Source organism: Gasterosteus aculeatus, chromosome 13, assembly GCF_964276395.1.
Source record: "Gasterosteus aculeatus chromosome 13, fGasAcu3.hap1.1, whole genome shotgun sequence".
In the NCBI taxonomy this organism is placed as follows: domain Eukaryota; kingdom Metazoa; phylum Chordata; class Actinopteri; order Perciformes; family Gasterosteidae; genus Gasterosteus; species Gasterosteus aculeatus.
In genome coordinates, this window is record NC_135701.1 from 6,643,561 (window position 1) to 6,666,457 (window position 22,897).

Consider the following 22,897-nt stretch of genomic DNA (forward strand, 5'->3'; position numbering starts at 1 on the left):
TCATTTTACATCACAGCAGTCTTTGAATCTCAACCACAAAGTCAAATCTCTGTTTGAGTTTCATGAAACCTAGAAATTCTGCCTCGAAGTGACTTGACTGAGTCCTTTAATGCACACGCCGATGTTTGCATGAGTGCACACGCATGCATGTGTATGATACACATGCATAAGTTTGCACAGTTTGATAGAGTGTGATTATCATGCAACAAATCAAATTTGTTCTTACGTGACAGATGGTCAAAGTGAAGAGATAAATGGTGAAGCGTGAGAGTCAATGATCTCCTGTTTGTCCTCTGATTCATTTAACCAGATTAGTTGCTCAATTTAGTTCATTTTCTGCAGATATGCTTGAACTTGTCCTCTTGGGGGAGTTTCTCAAAATGAAAAAGAGGAAACAAATCTTCTGGGAATGTTCAGGGAGCCATCCAGCAGACTCCCAAGTTTTGGAAATCCCTCATCGAACAATATCTCTGGTTCGTTGGCAGAATGTTGTTGATTTCAAAATTAAAACCTGTGAATCAGACTTTGCATGAATATTTAGATGTCCCAACCATTTTTAGGACATGCAAGGAGCTCATTGGTCATTGGTTATGCACATGCAGCGCTCGTGAAGATGATTCTTCTACTTCGTTGACGAATGGTTTCACCATTTTTTACGGTAGATAAGGAAAAGAGCGAACCATCCACTTTGTGTCTGTATACCAAAATGTGGGAGAGCTGCTTGGAAAGTTGCAGGAATGTACAACAGGGAGCATTTTTTTACTAAGAAACTACAGAGGCATGAAATTAATCTGGATCAATAAAACCTAAAATGAATGTATTCTCATTGATGGGAAATGTGGATCATTGCTACAGTTTGCCACGGTTTCCCAACGTTTTACTGAATAAGTAGAATTGAATAAGTAAAGGTCTCTATGAAACGGGAGAAACAAGTTTCTGTAACCGCAAAAGAAAAATTAAATCAAAAATCAACAAAATTTTCCGTTTAACTTTTTGGTACATTTGCAGAAGTGGAAAATATAAGTGTTCTTTATAGATGGTGGTTTTGACTCTTTAAATAGAATGTAATAATATAGCATTCTGCTAAATTTCCAATGTCACTTAAAAAGTGAAAGCAGTTGTGACCCTTTTCAGGAATACAACACCATCAGGTTTCCAGTTAAAGCGCTCGGTGTAAATATGACTAACAGAATCAAAGGACTGGAACCTCTCAGATGTTGTGAATTGCACAGAGTAAATTACAAGATAATCTCTTCTGGCTTCTGATGTTTGTTGGTCTTCTGGTCTTTGATTTAATTCGAGACGCAACACGATAAGATTCATGTGGACATTTGTGATCCCAAAGCTCCTGTTGTGGGAGAGCGTTTATGGAGCAGATCCACGTCGGTGACCATGTTGACATGAAGCAGGGATTTGGCCACGCTGTTCTCAGCAGCCGAGCCCCGACCGGGATTCTTGGTCCGACTCTCGGAGGTCGCTGCGCTAGTCAAACTGCTTTGTAGCGGCCAGGCTGGATAAGAGAAAGGTTTACACACTGTTGGTCTTCTGGGACAGCTCTCTTCAATGTGCAAGGATTCCCACTTTCAATGATTGCTTTATGAGGCCTGAGAGGACGGTTGGGCCTCACTGAGGGTCCAATGGTCCCCCTGATAGGAATTGTGGCCCGGCTGCTGGAATCGGTGGCAGACTTGCATTCATCATTTTATCACTCCGAAAGTGTTTTACCTTTCTATGCATTAATTACATTTATACAGCTGCAATAAAGCGTATAGAAAGCAACCAAATTCATGTCTGCCTAAAACATCCTAACAGGCGTTTATTATCGTTCTGTTGGGCCGTTATCGTGGCCCCCCTCATTAGGTAATCACGGTAATCCCACACTCTTGCAACTGAATAGGGATCAGTGGGGAGACGAAGCGAAATGAAAGAACTGCTTGAAATGCAGAAGAAGTTAAGCTAAGATGTAGCTCACCATGAAGCTCACAGAGGACCCGGGTAACTTCAAATAAGTCTTGTGCATTTTTGTGTGTGTGTGTGTGTTTCTGTGTTACAGAAATCTATAGAAACATCTAAAGGAAGTGGAGCGGTTAGAGTCATGCGGTCAAGATGTTTGTCAGATCTCTCGGTCGCTCTTTCTACTTGTGTGTATCTTGTGTAGGAGTGGTCGTCGTGTCATCTCTGTGCGTGTCTCTGCCGGCATTAATGAGTACTTTACTTCAACACAAAGTTTCCCCTTCATGATTTGTAGTATTTAATCCTTCATGCATCGAAAGTGTGAATTTTTCCCTCGTCATAATATAGTGTCTGAGTGTGTGTGTGTGTGTGTGTGTGTGTGTGTGTGTGTGTGTGTGTGTGCGCGGGTGTGTGTGTGTTTGTGTGTGTGACCTACAATCACGTTGCCAGTGCACATGACCTTGCTGAGTTGCATGTGGAAAGCCCCCAAAGCAAAGCTGTGCAACACCCTCACCCTATAGTTTCTCCGGGCATCTGTTCTTCTTCTTCTTCTTCTTCTTCTCCTCCAAACACTATTTTGTCATGTTACCAAGCACTTTGTGCCATAGTTTGAGGGGTGTAATTACAGTAAGATTAAGTTGTTTTGTTTTTTTGGAGTCAAGTAAACACTCTTTATTGACTCTTTTAAAGACTCTCCATAGAATGAAAAGAATAAATGTTTTGTACATTTTCTGCCACCAAGTACATCTGAGGATGCATTAATGCACTTTAAAGTGACAATGATTTGTCAATTTAACTGGTCATTTATATTTAAGAACAACTTTTTAATATTTCAGTCAGGGAGTTACAGGGAGTTTTAGTCACTATTTTTATTGAATTAACAATTAAACGGTTAATTTGATGGTTTAAGTTGCAGCCCCAATCTATCGTAATTGTCAATTGTCATGAATGTTGTGAGGTTTTACCTTTTAATAAATATTAAAAGGCTGTAAAAAGTCTGCAGAAACGCCATGTGCACATTTCTGTATATCTTCTACCGTTCAATCCATTCTTTTCTACTTAATCCCAGCCAACTTTATTCTAAGTCACATCTCCGATCCCACTGCCCCCCCAACCTCCCTCCCTCTCCATGCAAGTCTTTTAGCCTGGTTTCCATTACAGGGCCAAACACAACCAGCATCTACTCATTATCCATCCCTCTCAGTTTCCCCTGAAAAAAAAAAAAGACTCATTTCTTTCATCCTGTTTGTCAATTGTGGCTTGTAGCTTCTCACTAAGCAAACAGCGGCTTTTGATACTGCGTTATAAACATGTGGAGTTTTCTCTGGACCTGACGAGTCCCACTCGCCTCTGCTCCTAGTTATCGTGGTCCGATCTGCCGCGCTGTTATTGAGCTGGTTCTGGCTCTGCGGCATCGGGAGGCGTCGCTCTGAGGGGCAGAAGTGCACCGTGAGGCGCATGCAGAGACAATGGAGGGGAAAGGAAGGACCGGGGGAGATTCTGGGCACGTCTCTCTGTCACATGCCGTATTTTGTTGTTTTAGAAATGAGTCACACTTTATATTTCTATGTCTCTCTAGTGCCGGAGAGACCAATGCAACCGCAGGTATTCGCGGCGGCTTTTCGGAAATAGCCAATGAATATTTTCTATCTATTCATATAATGCTTTTTGATAATAATTATAGAATGTAAGTAAGAAGGTTACATGTCCAAACTCTTTTTGGTCATGTTAGTTTGAAGTGTTGCCGTCGGTGTGGGAGAGAGATGGTGAATTGCACGCAGTGAAAAAAAGGACATGACAGAAAACAATAAGGGGGTCAATTGTGCCAGTAGCGTTATATTATGAAGTAGAATTTATTTACCGGTACACAAGAACTTTCCATACTTTTGTGATTCAGGTAGAAACTCGCCTGCACGTCTAAGATTCAACTGGAAAACAATCACATAGCCAAAAATCCAATGGTTCATCCCAATGGCCGTGTAACGTATTAGCAGATATTTAAACGGAGAAATCCTCTATTTGAATTTTGCTTTTTGTCTTTTATTTGATGGCGACAGCAGAGAGGTGACAGTAAATGAGACGATGTCGGAATCACGCTTCTGCTTGCGTCTGATGCCACATCGCCACATACAGAAGTGCCTCCACGAGTGTCCCCGCTCGGGTACAATGTGGCTGACTGAAGTGTCGCGTGTGGTTCTTTAAAAAACAAAACCTGCTAAAAACTACTTTACTTTTTAAGTAGTTTCCATTTTGTTCACCCTATTGAATAGCAAGTAGTTCCGCTGGTCTCGTCCCGTGAGCCGATGCATAAAGACTGCCGGTGAGTCATTGAAGATCGCAAATCTGCGGGCAATGATATCCAAAATGATGTGCTTGAGGAGACGTTAGCTGCGTCTTTAAGCGCTATCCGTGCACACACACACACACGGATGAACAGCGTTATGCGACTGTACGTAACGGATTCTGACAGAGCTCACGCAGCTTAACACAGACCGCCCCGATGAAGATTAGACTTTCTCAAAACTACTGTAAAAAGATGTTAATCAGCCCTCTGATCATTTTGTTGAGCTGTGTTTCGTAGTACAGAGTGTTTCTGCTGAATGCTATGACTTCATTGATATAAATGAGGTGTGATTTCTCTGCTCGGTCTCAAACGGCGTTCTGACTCAATCATTTTGTTAATGTTGGCCGGTATTCGTGTCCGCTGTTCTCACATTGCCTTCTGGATTGCAGTCCGACTGTAATGTCACTTGACCTTGTGACCCTCCGTTCTGTTCCTCTGCTCTGTCAGGTTCGCTGATTATACTTTTTCTCATGAAAAAAAACTCACCACTAATTAGTTTACATGGAACTGCGCGTAGTTCTGTGAATTCTTCGTGTGCCGTCTTAACTTTTGCATATTTGGCGAACGTATCGATGTTTCTGAGAAGTATGCAAGCAGGGCAGCACAACGCACTGACACATTTATTCGTCATTGAAGGCTGCTTCTGACAGGTTTCCTAGAACACACTCATCTCTATCGGAGTTTGCAACCCCACAACTAGTGTGTTTGTGTGTGTGCGTGTTTCCCACATCCTCCATGATGCCGCAGTCAGAGCTGATTGTGAATGTGATCTGATCTCCTGGTTGCCTTTTACTCAACCAAGGTACACATACCAGAAATCAGCACAAACCGGTTTTCTTTTCAGCCGAGGTACGTTTTTTAAATGAGTTTTGGACTGAAAGGACTGATTTGAAAGAAACACAGTAAAACACAACAAGCAGAGATTAGGTCAAATATACTTTTTTTTTTAATGCTGTTGTTTCTACTTTCTGAGTCAAATACTACTCAACACAAAGCACTGATTGAACCTGAGCTTTACTGCACTATTACTGTTGATCTTCTAGTTTTGTTTGTTTTAAGGACATGCAGTGTTTGTTTATTGTGTGTTGTCTCTCTGTGTCGGATCGCTAGTGGGCCTCAGATGGAGCATTGACATCCTCCGACCTATAAACTCTCTAAAATCAATACAGTTAAAGTAACATTGATAAACACAAATAAGAAAGTGAGCATTTAACTTAAAATATTTAAACATGATCATCTCATCTTTAATATCACATCACCAACTAGATCTCACTAGTTGCTGCATTACGTGGAATAGAAGAATAGTTCAACCACCACGTGATCAGAGCATTTATTTGGGTCCCGCCCGCTAGCGGGGGAGAACCTCAGGAGTGTGTACGTGTGGGACACAAACAACAGGTGGTGGAGTCTGGCAGCGGATTAGAAGGGTGGAAACAATGGCAGCTGCTCCAGATCACCACGGCGTTCGCTTCAGCTACAGCTATTGTACAAACCGATCCGAGAAGAGCTGTGCTCACAGCCCGGTTCTCAAGAACTCCTCCCACGACGTGGAGCGGTTAGAAAGCTAAACCTGAACGGAAACTTGACTTGTGTGGTTCATTATTGTGTTGATAAACGATGGAGCATGTGTGGTACTGAAATAATGAGATGTACACAAACGACCCTTGTTAATACGTGTTGTTGACAATCAGGAGAGTAAAGACCAGTCTTTAAGTATGCAGCAGGAAAAAGAAGAAGCGAGTCAATGATGAAACCAGGGGAAGTACAGACAGATGTGTCGGTCAAGGTCTCATCTGGCTGATACGGCCCTGATGGGCGGTACTGTAAAATGTCTCTGCGTATGTTTGTCCTTGTGTGTAGGATTATTGTGCATGCACACTTTCCAAAATCTCTCCTGAGACCATTTCGGTAACCCTGCAGAGTTTTTAGGTCAGTCCTACACACACACACACACGCACACACAGAACCCCTGAAAGCATTGGCTGTGCTGACCCTCGGAGGGATAGTGGAATGTTGTGTGTCAGTCAGTTGCCGCGACGACGGCCTTGAGAAAGGGACCCTGGGAAGATTGTTTTGGACTCCAAACATCCTGTGTGTCACCCGCGTGTATGTGGGGGTGTGTGTCTGTGTGTGGGTTTGTGCGCTCAAACTGTAGTTATGATCGTGGCTGAGGGTGAGAGGTTGCGCTGCTCCTTCCATGTTTGTTTGTGAGCTACTTTCATCACTGTTTATCCCTGCTGTTTGCTTGTGTGTGTGTGTGTGTGTGTGTGTGTGTGTGTGTGTGTGTGTGTGTGTGTGTGTGTGTGTGTGTGTGTGTGTGTGTGTGTGTGTGTGTGTGTGAGCAGTTGTTTTGGTTGGTCAGTGTTGGTGCCTAAAATGTATTTCTTTGTATATGTTGAATATGTGTTATTCTTAAGCAATAAGGCACGAGAGGCTGCACTTTATCGTCCAGTACTGGAACAGTTCGGGGGCGTTGTGGGGGCCGACACGCACCATCGTCATTCATTCACAGCGCTCATGACGTCCACCTGAATTGTCCGGGTGCAAAAGCTCGCATTGCTTGAAAACGATCATTTGTGGTGTTTCCGGTCTTATTTCGCCGATCGCCACCGAGCTAAATGCTGAAATGTCAACGAACATCACGCTAAACTCTCATCTGTTACTTTGATTGCGCAGTGATATGGAACGCTCGGGTCAATGTGACATTATCGCTGAATAATGCACCCCCGTGACTCACTCTCAACGCTGGATTTAATCTACCCGTGTTATAAACATAAATAATGCTCATTATGACAATTGCTGCAAGTGGGTAAATCTCATTTGAAAAGCCAATGTGGTCTGTATTGTCACTGTTTGATCTCTGTGTTTCATATTCATAATATCAGTCCTTTGTGTGCAGAGTTGAAACATACGAGTGAAAGTTGACTCAATCTGAAAATAATCAGCAGTGAAAATTGAAAAGTCGCTTCAGGGTCATATTACTAAGCGAGATCCCCATCAGCTTCTGTTACTCATTGAGATATATATATATATATATATATATAATATATATATATATATATATATATATATATATGAGCCGCCAGGAAAAAATCTAAATTCATCAGCTTCGTAAACAGTGGTACAGCAGGCATCGTTATTAACCTGGCACCTTTTGAAACAATATACATGTATATAAACATAGTGCCAGTGAGTGTGTGTGTGACGCAATGATGTAACCATTACAAACCACAACCTAAGGTTTGAATATTTCATATAATATCCCATCACTCAGTTTCAAAGCTTCAACGAGCTGACAAGGCAAACGTGTGTTACTGTCAAGCTACTTTCTCTACAATCTCAAAGCGATTCAGAGGGAAAACCAAAGGAAATGGAGTTTAAGGAATGAAAAGGTGGATAACCTAACTTGCCTAATAAAGACTTTTTATGTGTTTCAAGTGTAAATAGGTCTTATGTCTTTTATAATAATATAATAATAACAGAGTTGATGACAGCAGAAGAACTGTTCTGTATTAGTATTTCATTTCTGCGTTGTACTATTATTAAAACTCGGTCTTGTTGAGTAGAAGATCTTAGGGCTGCACGGTGTCCAAAAATCCATATCGGAGCCAACTGGCCGGCGAGTTAGCGCGTTAGCTTGTTGTGGCTGTTCGTGTTGCCACCAGAGGCAATAGCAGCGAAGACTTGAATGAATGAATCGTTTTCTGATCTAACGTAACTTACGTCAGATTTTCCAAAAACCAAAAACCCTCCTAGCAGACGCGCCTCCTCTCTTGGGAACAAGTTGTGTTGGTGCATCTCTGGTCTCTCGTTGTTCCTGCTGCATCGCTCTTTTCCGTGTTTTCATGTAGCGACAGAGTTACTTCTTGTTGTGAGCTGTACGCAACATGGCGTTTGGCGGTGTAGTTTTTATAAATGTACAATTATTAGTGTTACAAATAGTTTGTATCACAAGCTGTTGTGTCGTGGTGTTTTACCCTGTTAAAGAGTGTTTGTTGTGGGGTTTTCATTGTTGTTATAAAGTTATGACCATGACTCAATCTCAATATACATAAGACAAGTAGCTGCAACCGCTACCCGCTTCTCGATGATGTGTAAAAAATGAATTCTGCCGCCTGCTGAAGAGCAACGTAACACCGGTGTGAACGACGCGTGAGAAGTTCATACTGTACGGAAATCTTATACCTGTGTACGTTTGAACCGGTAAACCCTGCAGCCCTAAGCCATCTTAAGGTAGACTCACACACACACAGCAATGCGCTGTGATATTTTGACTTCCTCACTTTTCTCCACCAAGGGACTAAATGTTAAGTTATTGTCCGGAACACATTATTGTTTGAACACTCAACCTCTCAGTGTGCGCTAAACCGTGCCTCCCCCAGCTGCAGGATGAGCAACAGCAGCGCTCTGCGGGCCGCAGACCTGCTGAAACGCCTTCCTCGAGGTTTCACTGTTTATCCACCGACTCTCTCTTTTTGATCTCCTGCAGAGTGTGTTTGTGCGAAGAGGTCGGGGGCGGGACACGCAGCATTAGCTGTCGCTTTTGGCGGCCTCTGTAGTTAAAGGATAACGTTCCGCTGTGGTTACACCTAAAACCACCTGCACGCCAGTGGCCCGGTTTGGAAGTGGGTTCAAATGCGTCTGACTCTCATTTAAAACGCTGGTTGATGGCAGTAAAAATAGTTGATATTTCATATTTCCAAAAAGCCATCAGCTCTGAGCAGATTACACAACGGGCTCCTGGACAAAAGCTCCTCGTGTGGTGGTTTTGGATCTGCTTGTGATTTCTTTCCGCTCCGCGGCTCCTGGTTGTAATGCGCTTAGCGTCCTGTGATTGTGTAGCTTCTCTTTCGGCCATGTTGCCCACCGCTTTGGGTCTCTATCGCATTGGCGCTTTCTGACCGTGTCATGTAGTTTCCTCTGGCGCCTCTCTGTGGCCGTCTAGCGTCTTTGCTCCGGTTTTGCGTCTCTCTGTGATCTTTTAGCGTTGCTTTTATAGTCCTCTTGCATCCGCTCACATATTTTTCCCACATGACTTGGTTGTGTTGTGTAAAGGCATAGTCATTAGGGGTTGTGTGTGTGTGTGTGTGTCCTCTAGGGAGTATTACTTGCATGCATAGGAACTGCACTGTGAGCTTGAACTTGCTCCCCCGATAAAGTTGAATAAGGCGTGTTTTGTTCTTGCTCAACCATTCAGACATCTGCTGCCTGTTTTCTTCTTCTTCTTTTTCCCACCACAGGCAAACATGGTTCCTCAAAGATGCTTTTAGTCAGAAACTCATTCACATCCTCACATTGAATTCCACTCAATGAGTAACTCACGCTGGTCTGCTCACTCAGTCCAGTGTGAGTTTACGAGGCTGATGGCGAAGCTTTAACTCACATCCTGCATCTTCTTCTCCGTGGTCTTAATTTCCTATGGCACGACAATGATACTGTTGATCAGCCATCTACAAATGGACGCTTGTTTCCTGTTCGTCAACTCTTTCAGATTTCAGATCGGTTGTGTTCACAAAAAGCCCAAAATGACTTTGATAACTGTCTTGTTTCGCCCGACCGTCCAAAACCCAAAGAGATCAGTTCAATAAAATGTTGAATATTTTATACAGTATTTTGATTAATATGCCAATCAATTTAAGAAATATTGAAATCGTTCTTGGTTCAATGTCTGTTGAATAATTAATTGTTGCGGCTTTTCATGAACCTTTGAACCTCTTTATTCCTCAGTTTGCCGTTGATCACACTGCAGCTTCAGCTGTGGGACTGAGGGCCTCATGTACTAATGACCCTTTTGCGCCCACTTCATGCAGACTTGTTTCGCAGTGTAAAAGCATGGCGATGTACGTAGAAACAAGCCGCACGGAGGTGAAAGCAAAACACTGCACAAAAAGGAAAATTGTGTTTTTTGTGTCATGCATATGCATCCACGGGAGGGTGAAAGTTGAGTTTCCCACAAAGAGATGGGAGGGGATGCGTAAACTTATGTACAGAAACCGCCCGGGGAAGTGCGCCTCTGTTTTGCGGGGAAAATTCTCCGCCTCCTAAAAGCAGGTGTAAACCAGAATGCGGGTTTCCTCACACATGAAACGAGCTGAAAGGATTTTTGCCACCAGGATCACACTTTTTCACTCGAGTGAACAGGAAATCATTACAGATGAAGCAGCCATGCATCATTACCGTTACTGGAAGACATCAAAGATGACATCGCATCTCCATTCCACTCCTCGCTACATTACAATGATTGGTATCAGGATCATTTCAACCAGCCGTGGCATCATGAATATCACAGTCTGCACTCAGCCACATCACAGCACAAGTACTTGTGCAACTTTGTCACTGAATTATACTTTTCACTGTTTTGACTTTGGCTGATCCATGATAGAAAGAGAGAAGGAGGTCCGTTCACTTGTACGTTTAAATGCTCGCAACGTGCGCTGTAGTGGGTCGTAGAAAGTTGCTGCTTACCGGATGAGCTGCAGGTTTACTGAAGTATCACAGCGAGCGCTAAAAATGCTACGTTTGCAAATGTACGTACACAAGGCCCTGAATGTCATAAGGCCGTCGCCATCAGCCAGGATTCATTTCGTCGCTGTAGTATCTTGAAGCATCTTCTGTACGTGCCTCTGGGCTTTCCTGAGAAAGACCAGAGGCACTTTTCTCTCAGAATATATTGATTGTATCTTTCTGCACCTGACAGTTAGAAGAAAACCTGAAGTGTTTACTAGAATTTGAAGCCGTATAATAATCTAGGACTCAATTCCGCAAGTATAACTTTAGTCAGTTCCTCATTCACTGACTAAGAGCTCTCTAAATGAGTCACATCCCTCTCATCTCTATCTCGCTGCTTCGTATTAATATTATTAACACTGCGGTTAAAACAAAAGAGCATTTAGAGTTTAAAAGGGTTCATGTCACTGCAAGCAGTAGAGAGTTTGTGTGCGTGCGTGTGCGTGAGATTACCACAGACATTCCTCAGGCTCACACACTGTCACGTGGACTCAAACTCATCCGGCGCACAAAGCCCTGGAATCCGTCCTCCCTGCTCTCTCTCCCCTTCTCTTCATCCCTCCCTCTTCTCCCACCCAGCGCCGCCTCTGTCACTGTCTCGTCTGTTTCCTTTTGCTTCTTCTGCCCCCTTAAGCTACCAACCCCCTCACCCCCCTTCAATTTCTTTGTTGTGCTTCGCGTACGGTTGTGCCTCTGGGGCTAATGTAGCTCGTTAGCTTCCGCTGTGTTCTGGGTTATAATCACCATCACCATCCCTCCAGGGATGTTTTCACAGTAAAGATACTTCATAGTAAAACCTGAATCAAAGATCCTGTATTAAGAGCGTACCGTGTCACAGGATTTCCTTTTGCGTGTTAGTTGAACAAACTCCATTTTGACTTGAGTAGAGCTGCAACAGTTAGTGATACACACAAAATTAACATATCACACGTGCAATGTTATAAACTCTAAATAAAACGTTCTGGCTCTCTTGGGCCAACATGTTTTTTTTATCATCTGTCAACCATACTTCACTTCAGAAGTGACCTCTGACCCCACGTGCCACAGGCCCATACCCATGGCTGAACAAGTCATCCACCCTTGCGTGTGTGTTTTGCCCGCGGACTGTGTTAGCGCTCGTATGTTTAAGGGGCCTCGAGGGCGCCGCTTCGTTAATGACGTGTGATCAGTTTGAGCGGCAGCGTCTGCAGTCGTGCAGCTGACCTTCAGGGCCTTGACTGCAGGACCAATCGTGTGTTGATGGTCGACTTACAGTCCCGGCCCCTGAGGTTCATTCTGTGCTTCGGGTCAACGCGGCCACCAGGAAGCCCCTCGCATCTCATTCTTCAATTACATAGTTTGTTCTGGTGCGGTGCTCCTCTTCCCCCAATAATTCACTGGCTCTTCTCTCGCGAAGGAAGGCTTCAGTTGCTGCTGCACAGAGGCTTCACACACCCACACGTAGCTTACTACGGACCACTTTTGATTAAGGTATTAAAAAAATAAATAGAGGGCTATAAATGAAAACCTAGCTGAACGTCTTTACCTCTGAGTAACACACAGTTTGAGTGTAAAGCTTTGAGCTAGGCTTGTAAGGCCGAGGGTTGAGGATTGACGTGTGCGTCGACCCCGAGTGTGTCGACCCAGTATTACATTACGTCTGAGCTGACGCATTTATCCAAAGCGACGTACAATAAGTGCATTCAACCATAGGGATAGAAACTCAGAAGAGAAAGAAACAAGAAAGTGCAGTTTCATCAAATAAGCCAATTTACAATTTGCTATAGATGAGGAGCGTTATAAGTACAATTTAAGTGCTACAATTTGTTAGTCTTTTAGTCGAGGTAGTCTGAAGAGGTGTGTCTTTAGTTTGCTCTCTGCGGTCCTGGTGTCTTCAGAGAGCTCGTTCCACCATTTCGGAGCAAAGACAGCAAACTGTCGTGATCTTGTCGAGTGCGGGTCGGGGTGTCGGGTTTGACCATGTTCTGGATGTAAGCTGGACCCGATCCATTTACAGCACGGTACCTGAGCACCAGTGTTTTGAACTGGATGCGGGCAGCCACCAGAAGCCAGTGAAGAGAGCGGAGGAGCAGAGTAGTGTGGCAGAATTTCGGAAGGTTAAAGACCAGTCGAGCTGCTGCGTTCTGAATGAGCTGCAGAGGTGGAATGGCGGTAGCGGGGAGACCTGCCAGGAGCGAGTTGCAGTAGTCCAGGTGGGAGATGACAAGAGCCTGAATCAGTACCTGGGCAGCCTTCTGAGTGAGAAGGGGACGTATTCTCCTGATGTTGTAGGGCGTGGATCTACAGGATCGTGTTGTCGCTGTGATGTTGGGAGACAGTCATTTCTTACTCACTCGCTCCCATCCTTCCTTTCTTTTTGGGGTAGCACCAGTCCTCATGTCTTTTATTTTGTGTTTCAGGCCTCCAGTCCCAAGCTGACGACTCCCTGCTCAGATATCCAAGAAGTCCGTCGGTGCAACCGGCTGGAGATGCCTGACAACTTAAACACGTTTGTTTTAAAGGTGTGTACAAGGTTCCAACTAAACGGATGTACGATTGACATCACAAGGCTCCAGTTGTAGTTTGCAGACTGTGTTGTTTATGTCCACATTTGCTTTCAACCCTCGGTCCTCCATCAAGAGGAAACGGGACAGTCATTGAGTGAAATCATTTCATTACAAAGCTCTCCTGCAGCCTTCATTTAGACCTTGTTGGTTTGAACTTGAATGATATCCAAGCTGAAGGGTGGCTTTTGTCAGATGTGTGTTTACGAGAGGGATGAAACTTGTCCAGACATGCACAGGGCCCTTTTAAATCAAACTCTGCCCTTTCTTTGTTGTTGTCGCTGTAAGAACTTGATAACTACTTTTGTTCACAAAGAGTTTTTGCACTTAAGGGAGAATTTGAGAGCAGTTTTACAGACATTTTGTCCATCACTGCATTGGAAGAAACAACATTTCTGGCTTAAACAAAATGTCCTGAATCCCTCTCCTCTTTTAGGGAAGTCCCTCTCATAGCAGCTGTAGATGACCTTCTATTCAGTCAGTCAGTTAATTCCACCTAACATCCCAGACTGGTCGCCGGTCAATTGCAGGGCTGACAACCATTCACTCTCCCTTTCACACACCTACGGGAAACTTGGTGTCACCTTTTCTACCTGATTAAACCTGAGCAGGTCTTTGGTCTGTGGGAGGGAGCCCACGCAGACACGGGGAGAACGTGCAGACTCCACACAGAAAGGTGCTGGCCGGGTTTGACCCCACGACTAAGGACTAAACTCCACACCACCACGAGCTGCATTCAACAAGAGCAATAATATAGCAGCAGCTATGGTCCATGTGAAGATATAATGGAGCAACAGCTCCCTGAGCAGTTAAATGGGTCTGATGTGTGTTTCTGGTAGTTTCCCCATAGCTTGCTTGGCCTCTATAATGTGCTCAGTGTAATGAAAGCATCTTTGTCTCGGCAGGTTAATCAAGGTAGTCTGATATTTGAGACGGACAATGACCAGCAGGTCAGCTCCTGGACCACAGAGCTTAAAGAATGTATCAACAACAGGTGAGAACCACTTTTAATACTTTACGTACATTTTCTCCTTTTTGCATTTAACGGTTGTGAGTCAAACTGGAGGCTGAAGAGAAAACTCCTTTTAAAACGATTTAGAGCATTTAGTTTGTTTTTTTCCAGCGATTATTTGAATCCGACTCAAAACATAATTCAACCTGTCCAAGCCAGCTGTGTCTCACACACACACACACACACACACACACACACACACACACACACACACACACACACCGAGGGGTCAGCGTCGCCGTCCTCAGTCTCAGCTTTTTTTTCTGTGAGGTTCTAAGTGGAATTATTCAACACTTGGATGGTCTTTAGTGTCTGCGCTGCGTGTTTACTTGTGTAGAGGTGTGCGTTAGCAAATGTGTGACAATATTTTGAGCTTTGTGTGCGACTGTGTGTAGCTTTGTGCGTGCATTTGTTTTCCCCCTGCTCTTTAAACTGGAGCAGCAGGAGTCTTGTTATATTTGGGATATTCCTGGAAATAATCATTCTTCAATTTCACCAGTCAACTTAATATTTACACGAAACCCTGGAGAGGTCAAACATCTGGTGTGGAGAGAAATCTGTAACAGCTTGAATGTTCTGGAATAAATACCATTTCGAAATCAAACCGAATTAAAGAGAATAAACTCAATACCGTAATACAGACATGAAATGTTCTGCACTTTTATGTCTTTGTTGGGTGAACATCTTTAGCAGCAGACATTAGTGTCAGTAGAAACATGTGTGCGTGTGTGTGTTGTGTGTTGGGGGCGATCTGCAAAAGGAAGTGTGTGGGTGAGGTCTGAGACTCGGGAGGATCTCAGGACCTTTTTCATTTCTGCAGATGTCTAACAGACACACACTCAGTGCTCAGCAACGCTGTGAACATTCATGCACTGTGAGGTCAGAGTTCACACTGAATTCAGTGTTTGTACACATGCATCACTGACTATTACATTTTAGTATCTCCTTATTTTTTATGAAAACATGTGCCTGCGCTCTTCAAATGATTCACAATGTTTTGACTGTGCGCATGCTGCAGCCCTCATCGGACGGCTTATCACATGCCATTTTAGATCATAACATTTACATTTACTGTTTACTCTGGAAAAACATCGAAAAATCTAACCTGCTCTGAAGACTCTCAATAATGGACAAATGTGTCTGTGTGTGTGTGATTCGCACAAGGTTGTTTACTTTTAAATGTGCGACAATTTTGCACAAAAATGCGAGACTTGTTGTGCAAAGGCTGTCAACCCTAATCTTAGTTCTGCCCCTGTGTGCGTCAGAGGGCTGCAAACTAAAGTGTGTGTACGGCCTTTGAAGGACCAACACTGGCAGGAACGCAGCTCTCTCATTCATATCACCGTAGCATCAGGATACCTCATCGCATCGACAACGCCGTGGATGTGTCACAGCAGGAGCAGCCTTTCAGGGTCCCGGTTCAAGAACTGGGAGATCACTATTAGTGACACCTATGAATGTGTCTGCGTCACGTCAAAAACCTGCAAAAGAGAGGCGAGCGAGGAGGCGCGGTAGCGAGGAGGCTCAGTAGTGCTACAGTGTTTTTTTGGAATGCGTCCACTCTTCCTGTTCGATGTGGCCGGATGTGGAGGTGTAGCAGCGCTGACTAGTTGAAATGACCAACATGTCCTCACTACACAAGAGAAAAAATGTGAAGTGATTCTCTCAAAGATAGAAGGACACAGAATGCACGCATACACACACTAGTGAGGACGAGAAGGAGTCTTCCTGTTATTCACAGCGTTGCAATCTCAAGTCAGCAATTTAGCGAAATCCGATCGGGCTTCCTTCTTTAACCTTCCCGATCTCTGTGTGTGTGTGTGTGTGTGTGTGAGAGAGAGAGAACTGGCCTCACTCCCTGTCAGTGTTCTTTGTGGTCCTTCAGCCTGCTGTTTTCTCCATTTTCACAACGCTCGCTCGCTCCAACAACAACACATTCACACTATGTACGTCCAGATTTGACTTTAGATTTTACCGTCATTATTTGATATTTCAGCCCTGACACCTGTGTCATTGTTGGACTATGACATCACCATAATAGACACAACATGCTGCATGCAACATGCTCTAAATCTCCTGCAGCCCACAAACACGGTTATTGTCCATCTGAGGGGAAGCAAAATGTGGCCTCAGCGGTGAGTTCTGGGAAGCGGGAGGACTGTAACGTTGTTTCTGCGTCATGTCGTACTCCTCTAGTGGTCTTGTCGTCCACCCCGTGTGGTGGGTTTTTTCTCTGGATGCCTGGTCAAGAACTGATGACAGAAGTGGAAGTACAGAAATGGAAAATGAATTTGTTTCTGTTTTGAAAACTTGTCACAGGAAAAAAGTTAAAACTATTAATTTAGTTTTCTCACAAGTCATTTAATTTTACACTCATACCCCATTGGGTTTATTAATGGGAATAAAAGGAATAGTGGCATGTTAACGTTCATAAATCATCAGTCATTCACCAGGAAACTGAAAGAAGACCTGAAGCCTTCTTATGAGACTGCTGCTTAGACACAGAGGGGAAAGATTGGCCTAAAGTGAAATGATGGAGCAACAAGGGGATTGACCGATCTCCCTCCCCAGGTGGTCCACAAGGGGAACAACAAACGTGTTATGAGATGATTCAGCGTGTGTGTTCATGTGTGTGTGTGTAGTCTGATATGTGTTCTCGTCCTTCAGGTCAGGCAGTGTGGATCTGGAGCCCCTCCCCTCCCCAGCTGACAGCGGCGCACCAGCCAATCGCAGAGGGAGCTCAGAGCCGGGGAGTCAAAGTGAGTGTTTCTTCCCGAGACTCTAAAAAAGCTGACTGTGCTTTAGGGCGGGATTCCTTATGATGGACAGGTTGCTACCACTCCTATGTCCCGCCTCCATCTTTGGTCCATTCCACAAACCAAAGTTCTTAACCCAACGGATGACGTGCCGACGACTACGTCCACATCCTACATGCAGTCTATGATTATTACAATCAGTCTGAGAGATTTCAATATTGGTTTCTCCAAATACAGTCAAAATTAAGTCATTTCTAAAATCTGCGTTCAGTAGATTGTCATCTAACCGCAATGAATCACTTGTCATTTGATCCCTCTGCGACCGTATGGATCAGAAATGACACCGTTTGAACTCTGTCGATCCAACCAGGCACCGCCACGTTCGCCCTGCCCGAGCAGGTTGCCCAGAAAGCCGATCACTTCCTGTTCTCCTACCCGTGGTTCCACGGGCCCATCTCCCGCGTCAAGGCCGCCCACCTGGTTCAGAGCGCCGGCCCGCAAGGACACGGCGTGTTTCTGGTCCGACAGAGTGAGACGCGGAGGGGAGACTACGTCCTCACGTTTAACTACCAGGGAAAAGCAAAGGTACGTCTCCTCCCGATGTCCCACCGGCTGGTTCACACCCCCGCTGATGGTAGAGAAGTTAAAGGTGAAGAAAAGGAGGCGCAGTTCAGCTCTCGCGTTGGCCTCACACCGTGTTTTTCTCCTTCCTCACGTCTCCGTCTCTGCAGCACCTGCGCCTCTCGCTAACGGAGTGGGGTCAGTGCCGGGTGCAGCACCTGCGCTTCCCCTCCGTCATGGACATGCTCAGTCACTTCCGCCTCTTCCCCATCCCGCTGGAGTGCGGAGCCGCTGGCGCCGTCACTCTGTCCAGCTTCGTAGTGGCGGGCTCCAGCCCTCCATCACAGGGTGAGACTCCGCCTTCCACCCCTCATGTATACGTGTGTGTGTGTGTGTGTGTGTATTACATTACGTGTAATTATGCTTTTATCCAAAGCGACTTACAATAAGTGCCCAAACTACAAACATAACGTTTGTCCAGACAAAACAAAGTTCCTGCTTCCACTCGCCGAGTCTCATTTCCTCTTTGCTGTTTTTGTTTTCAAACCTCAGGTCAGCTCTCCGGCGCCCACCTCATCCCCTTCTCCCTCCATCGTTGGAGTTCTGAGCCCAGCTTGGCTCACTGCAGCCTGGCCCGCAGCGCCAGTCAGCCCCGCTCCACCTGCCCCAGCAGCACCAGCACCTCCTCCAGCCCCGGCTCCGTCCCTCCGCCCGCGAACCGCCCGTTCCCTCGCACCAACCGCGTGCCCGATGCCCCGCTGACGGCCGCCGCTCCTCTTCGCCGGAGTGAGTCGGCGGGGAGGCGGCCGCTCCTTCCGCGGCACCCCATCACCAACATCCCCCAGCGGGATTCGGACTACGAGCTGGAGCCCGAGCGAGGCCACAAGCGGGCAATAGACAACCAGTACATGTTGGTCTGACCCGCCGAGGCCAGCGCCTCCATCGCCTCCGACAGACGGCAGTCACCTGTGAAGCCCGCGCGTTCATGCACGTGACACACTGACACACACACACACTGTGCTGGGAGTGTGTTTACCCGTGTCAGACCCTCACAACCTCCTCCTCCCGCAGTGTCCACAGTGAATGTATTTTTGGGAGCTTTATAACAGTGTTGAGTATGATCATTATTCATGTTGAGGTTGTGTGTGAGAGGGTGAGCCACGCGTGTTGCTGTCCTGCAGCCCGGCTAAAAAGTCATTTTGGAAATGTCTCTATTTTTGGGATTTCAAAGAGGTTCGCTTGTTTACTTCTTTGACACTTGGCCTGAACGAATGGGAAAGCACTGTGCAAAAGTGGTTGGATGGAGTACTCCTTTAAACTATTTAAAAATAAATGTACTCTTCACACACAGGCCTTTGTGTGGAGTACACTCGCATATTTATGTAAACACACGAACAAGAAAGCACTCTTTATTTTATTAGATCCTCCTCTTGCTAATCATTATATATTTAAGTGCATTTTGGAAACAATGTGTATTTTTTTCTATACACAGATTCTTTTGTAGAAAAAAAAAAAACTTACTAAGGAAGGCCAAACTTGGTTAAAGTTAGTTTGCAGCCATGACTAAAAAGTGATCTTTTTCCGCCACTTTAAACCTTTGCTGCAACAAAAACAAAAACCACAGGAAATATTCTGGGTTCGCTTTAATCAGCCCCAAGTCTTCAAAAAGCCTTGAGAGCCTGTTGATGTTTGTGGTGCGACTGTCTCCCTGTGCGTGTGTGTGTGTGTGCCGTTCGTATGAATGTGAGTGAAAGTGTATCCAGTGTAGTGCAGCCTGTGTGTAGTAAAGTGTTGCCTGCAGCCTGTGTGTCCGACCACACCGACAGGTATTTAGAGTAAAAGGCATTATCTGCTCAAAATGAGCACGAGGTGTCACAGAAATAACCACGACAAAGAAAACAGTGTCATTATACAAATGCCTATGATATAAACTTCATAATAGAATTTCATATATTTTTTTACAAGTCTGAAATGGATGGATGGATATTATTCACAAATGAATTTGATTCAAAGTGTTACAAATTACCTTAATTATAATTAATTACATTAATTATACATTTCACTCAATTTATAGATTTTTGGGGGATAATAAAGCAGCCCAGAAGTATATGTGTATGCATAAAGCAGAAAAGGGTGCTCAACAGAAAACATAAACTTGAAAGGGTTCTCAAGCATCAGAGGGGAAACACAGGAATTAAAGCACAGATTTGACACTTAAGGTCAAAGTGCTGGAAACGTCCTTTCAGGATTAAAATGTTGCGTAATCTTACATTAAACCCTTTGAAGGGCTCTGAAAAGTGGACAGCGATATGATGCAACCAGGAGGGCCTCTGTAGAAACTCCACTTTTTAATAGAAATCATATTTTTGTAAGCTTTTCCTGTTCGACAGCAGCCAATAGAAAAACCAAGATGAAAATAATATATATTTGTACACCATGAATACGTTTCAGCAGCACCTCAATGCTTTTGATGAGAGCTTAGTTTTCTGTCAGCTCAGGTGTGTATTGTTCCAAAGCTGGTGTATCAGTGGAGGTTGCATAGAGGAGTTCAAACCTAAATGAAGCCTTTTACTAAAGCGAGATTTTTTTTTTTTTTGTACCAATCTTCTCTTAAAAGCATCCAAAAAGCTGACTAGTAAACCAAAGCGTTTGCATCAAAGGATCAGCCTGCGGCCAGGCGAGCGCCGCTGTCCTCGCAGGAGGAGGAGAAAAGCCTTTAAACACGCATCGAAGACGACATTTACCCTCATTTTGTTCCAGTAGCTGAAGCTTCTCTTCCATTCGGGCCGGGAGGACTTTGGGAAATAGTGCCCGGACTCGTCTGTCTTCTAACCTTGCTTAAACACTAACTTTAGCAGTTTCTTTGGATTAGCTTCAGTAAACCTGTGCTTAACGGATGGTTTAGACCCCACGCGGTCCGTCTCTTTGCCCTCTTTCTCATTGTTGTTCCGTTTAGTTTTTTGTTTTTTTTTATAAGAGAAATGCCTAAAAACAACTTAGTTTCCTCATGAACAGAACCAGTAAGTCCGCTTTGGTTACACCGCTCGTTATGCAATAAGTCCGCTTTATCTACTAAAGGAACATTTTCACAATGGTTGTATAGTTCTCTCCAATGTATCGTCATCATGTTCAAGACTGACATCTTTGAAGTGTTTACAAGGGGATCAAGAACAAGGACATTTTTGGCAAAAGTACGGTTAGTCTTCCTGCCTTTTATGTAACACTTCTGTTTTAATTCTGGAAAACAACGGTAACGATAACTTTTGACTCAGTCCCTTCTCCTATCCGATCAATACTTGTATTTCTAGGGAGAATGACTGTGCCTTTGCCAGAAAGCTGCTGTTGCTTTTCCCCTTTTTTTCCCAGAGCTCTGTGATGTGGTGCAGAACTTGTTTGTGCTTCACCCGTCCTGCGTATGAAAGACGCGATCAGCGGCTTCTCCAACGATCAATCGAGTGAGTGAGAGATCAATGTTTACTTCTGCTCATAGACCGAAGGAAAAATTGCCTAAACGCCAGAAATCCCAGGAAACAATGCTATATTTAAAACCAGGGCTACCACTTGTTGCTACTGTTGATGGCTTTTCATTCTGCGTCGACCCGATGAGTCTGCAATAATTGAGTCAACGCTCCCTTGACCGAATCCCGTGTGAGCCTCAGGTGTGTTTAATCCTCAACATCCGCTCCAGCAACGCCTTCACTCCCGCCGCATGTGTTTCTTTGTAAATGTCCAGTTGATGAATGTAATGTGTTCTCAATACTGTTCATTCTGTTCAACTTAGCACTGTAAACATTCCAGTCCAACTCAGCCAATGACAACTCCAAGTGCTTTTTCTTTTTTAAACCTGTCTTTGTCTGCATCCCTTTCAGTTACAAGCATCTAAATAATATTGAATATATATATATATATATATATATATATCAACTGTATATTTGACTTTTGTAAAATAAACCTAACCAAAAAAAAAAAAAAAAATGTTGCCCCAGTTTCTGCGTTGCCTTTTTCTCCAATGAAATGACATCATGGTGAATGACGGTCTTGGCCTGATTGTGCCGATCTCACTCTGGTACAACAGAGTGGGAGTCAATATCCAAAAAACAAACTTTGTCTGAATTAGCAACCCAGTTTGAACTGTTTCGGTCTCAGAGGTCAGGGGTGGTTTTAGGTAGAAATACAGATGGAACACAGCGCACACACCACACCTGTGATCGCTCACCAACATCCATCCATCCATCCATCCATTGTCAAACCGCTTATCCTGCACACAGGGTCGCGGGGGGGCTGGAGTCCATCCCAGCCAACTTCGGGCGATAGACAGGGTACATCCTGGATTGGTCGCCAGCCAATCGCAGGGCTACACAGAGACACACAACCATTCACACCCACATTCACACATCTACAGGCAATTTAAAGTCCCCAATTAACCTGATGCCCAGAGCATGTCTTTGGACTGTGGGAGGAAGCCGGAGAACCCGGAGAGAACCCACGCAGACACGGGGAGAACATGCAGACTCCACACAGAAAGGCCCCTGGGCGGAATCGAACCCAGGACCTTCTTGCTGTGAGGCAACAGTGCTAACCACCACGCCACCGTGCCGCCCTCACCAACATAAATAACTCATAATTAATGCAGACAAGATGTGCCGCACATGTCACTTTATATCTGCACAACCTGTCATTGTACATTGGCCCACACTCCTTGGTATTTGTATCCCGTTAACACATTGCTTTAATTGAATTTTTGGGGAATGGGTCATCAGATGCAGATTATTATATTTGACAGTTATAAAAAAAAGTCTTGTGGGTTCAGGTGCACCCCAACCCATTGGGGAGCCCATGCAGGCTAAACTAGTTTACTCAGGCCCACTGCGATGCATCGACAGGTACTCGAGAACAAATTACACCTCTTCAGGTTTATTGCCGCTGGAGTCGTATAAAACAACGGCATCCTGCCACGGGGACGATCCTCAACCCTCCCAGGCAGCTAAAACACTAGATCAATTTTCTAAAAAGAACCTTACAAAAAGACACGTCCTGGTCTGTATAAACTGGAGTAAGAAAATGATTAATTACTTTACAATTTCCCAAGTGCTTCAGTTTTGTAAAAGGCCGAAACAATCCATTAGCTTGTTTATTAATACTTTGACTTCCCGCGTTGTGTGTGTGGCTTCCAGTCCGAAGCCGGTTGGTCACTGCTAAAGAAGCAAAACTTTAAAAACAG

At 44.6% G+C, this 22,897-nt stretch overlaps 1 protein-coding gene across 2 annotated transcripts in view; it reads left to right on the forward strand.

Annotated features, from left to right (window-relative positions):
* The window catches only part of sh2b3 (SH2B adaptor protein 3), a 40,941-nt gene extending 19,290 nt beyond the window's left edge, over window positions 1–21,651 (forward strand). For both annotated transcript variants that reach the window (XM_040195684.2, XM_040195686.2), the window contains exons 3-8: window positions 13,204–13,305; window positions 14,253–14,341; window positions 17,027–17,118; window positions 17,486–17,700; window positions 17,847–18,024; window positions 18,229–21,651. In XM_040195684.2, coding sequence (XP_040051618.1) covers window positions 13,204–13,305; window positions 14,253–14,341; window positions 17,027–17,118; window positions 17,486–17,700; window positions 17,847–18,024; window positions 18,229–18,596 — 1,044 coding nt within the window. In that variant the 3' untranslated portion in view covers window positions 18,597–21,651. The remainder of the gene's footprint in view (window positions 1–13,203; window positions 13,306–14,252; window positions 14,342–17,026; window positions 17,119–17,485; window positions 17,701–17,846; window positions 18,025–18,228) is intronic.
* Window positions 21,652–22,897: the final 1,246 nt, after the last annotated feature.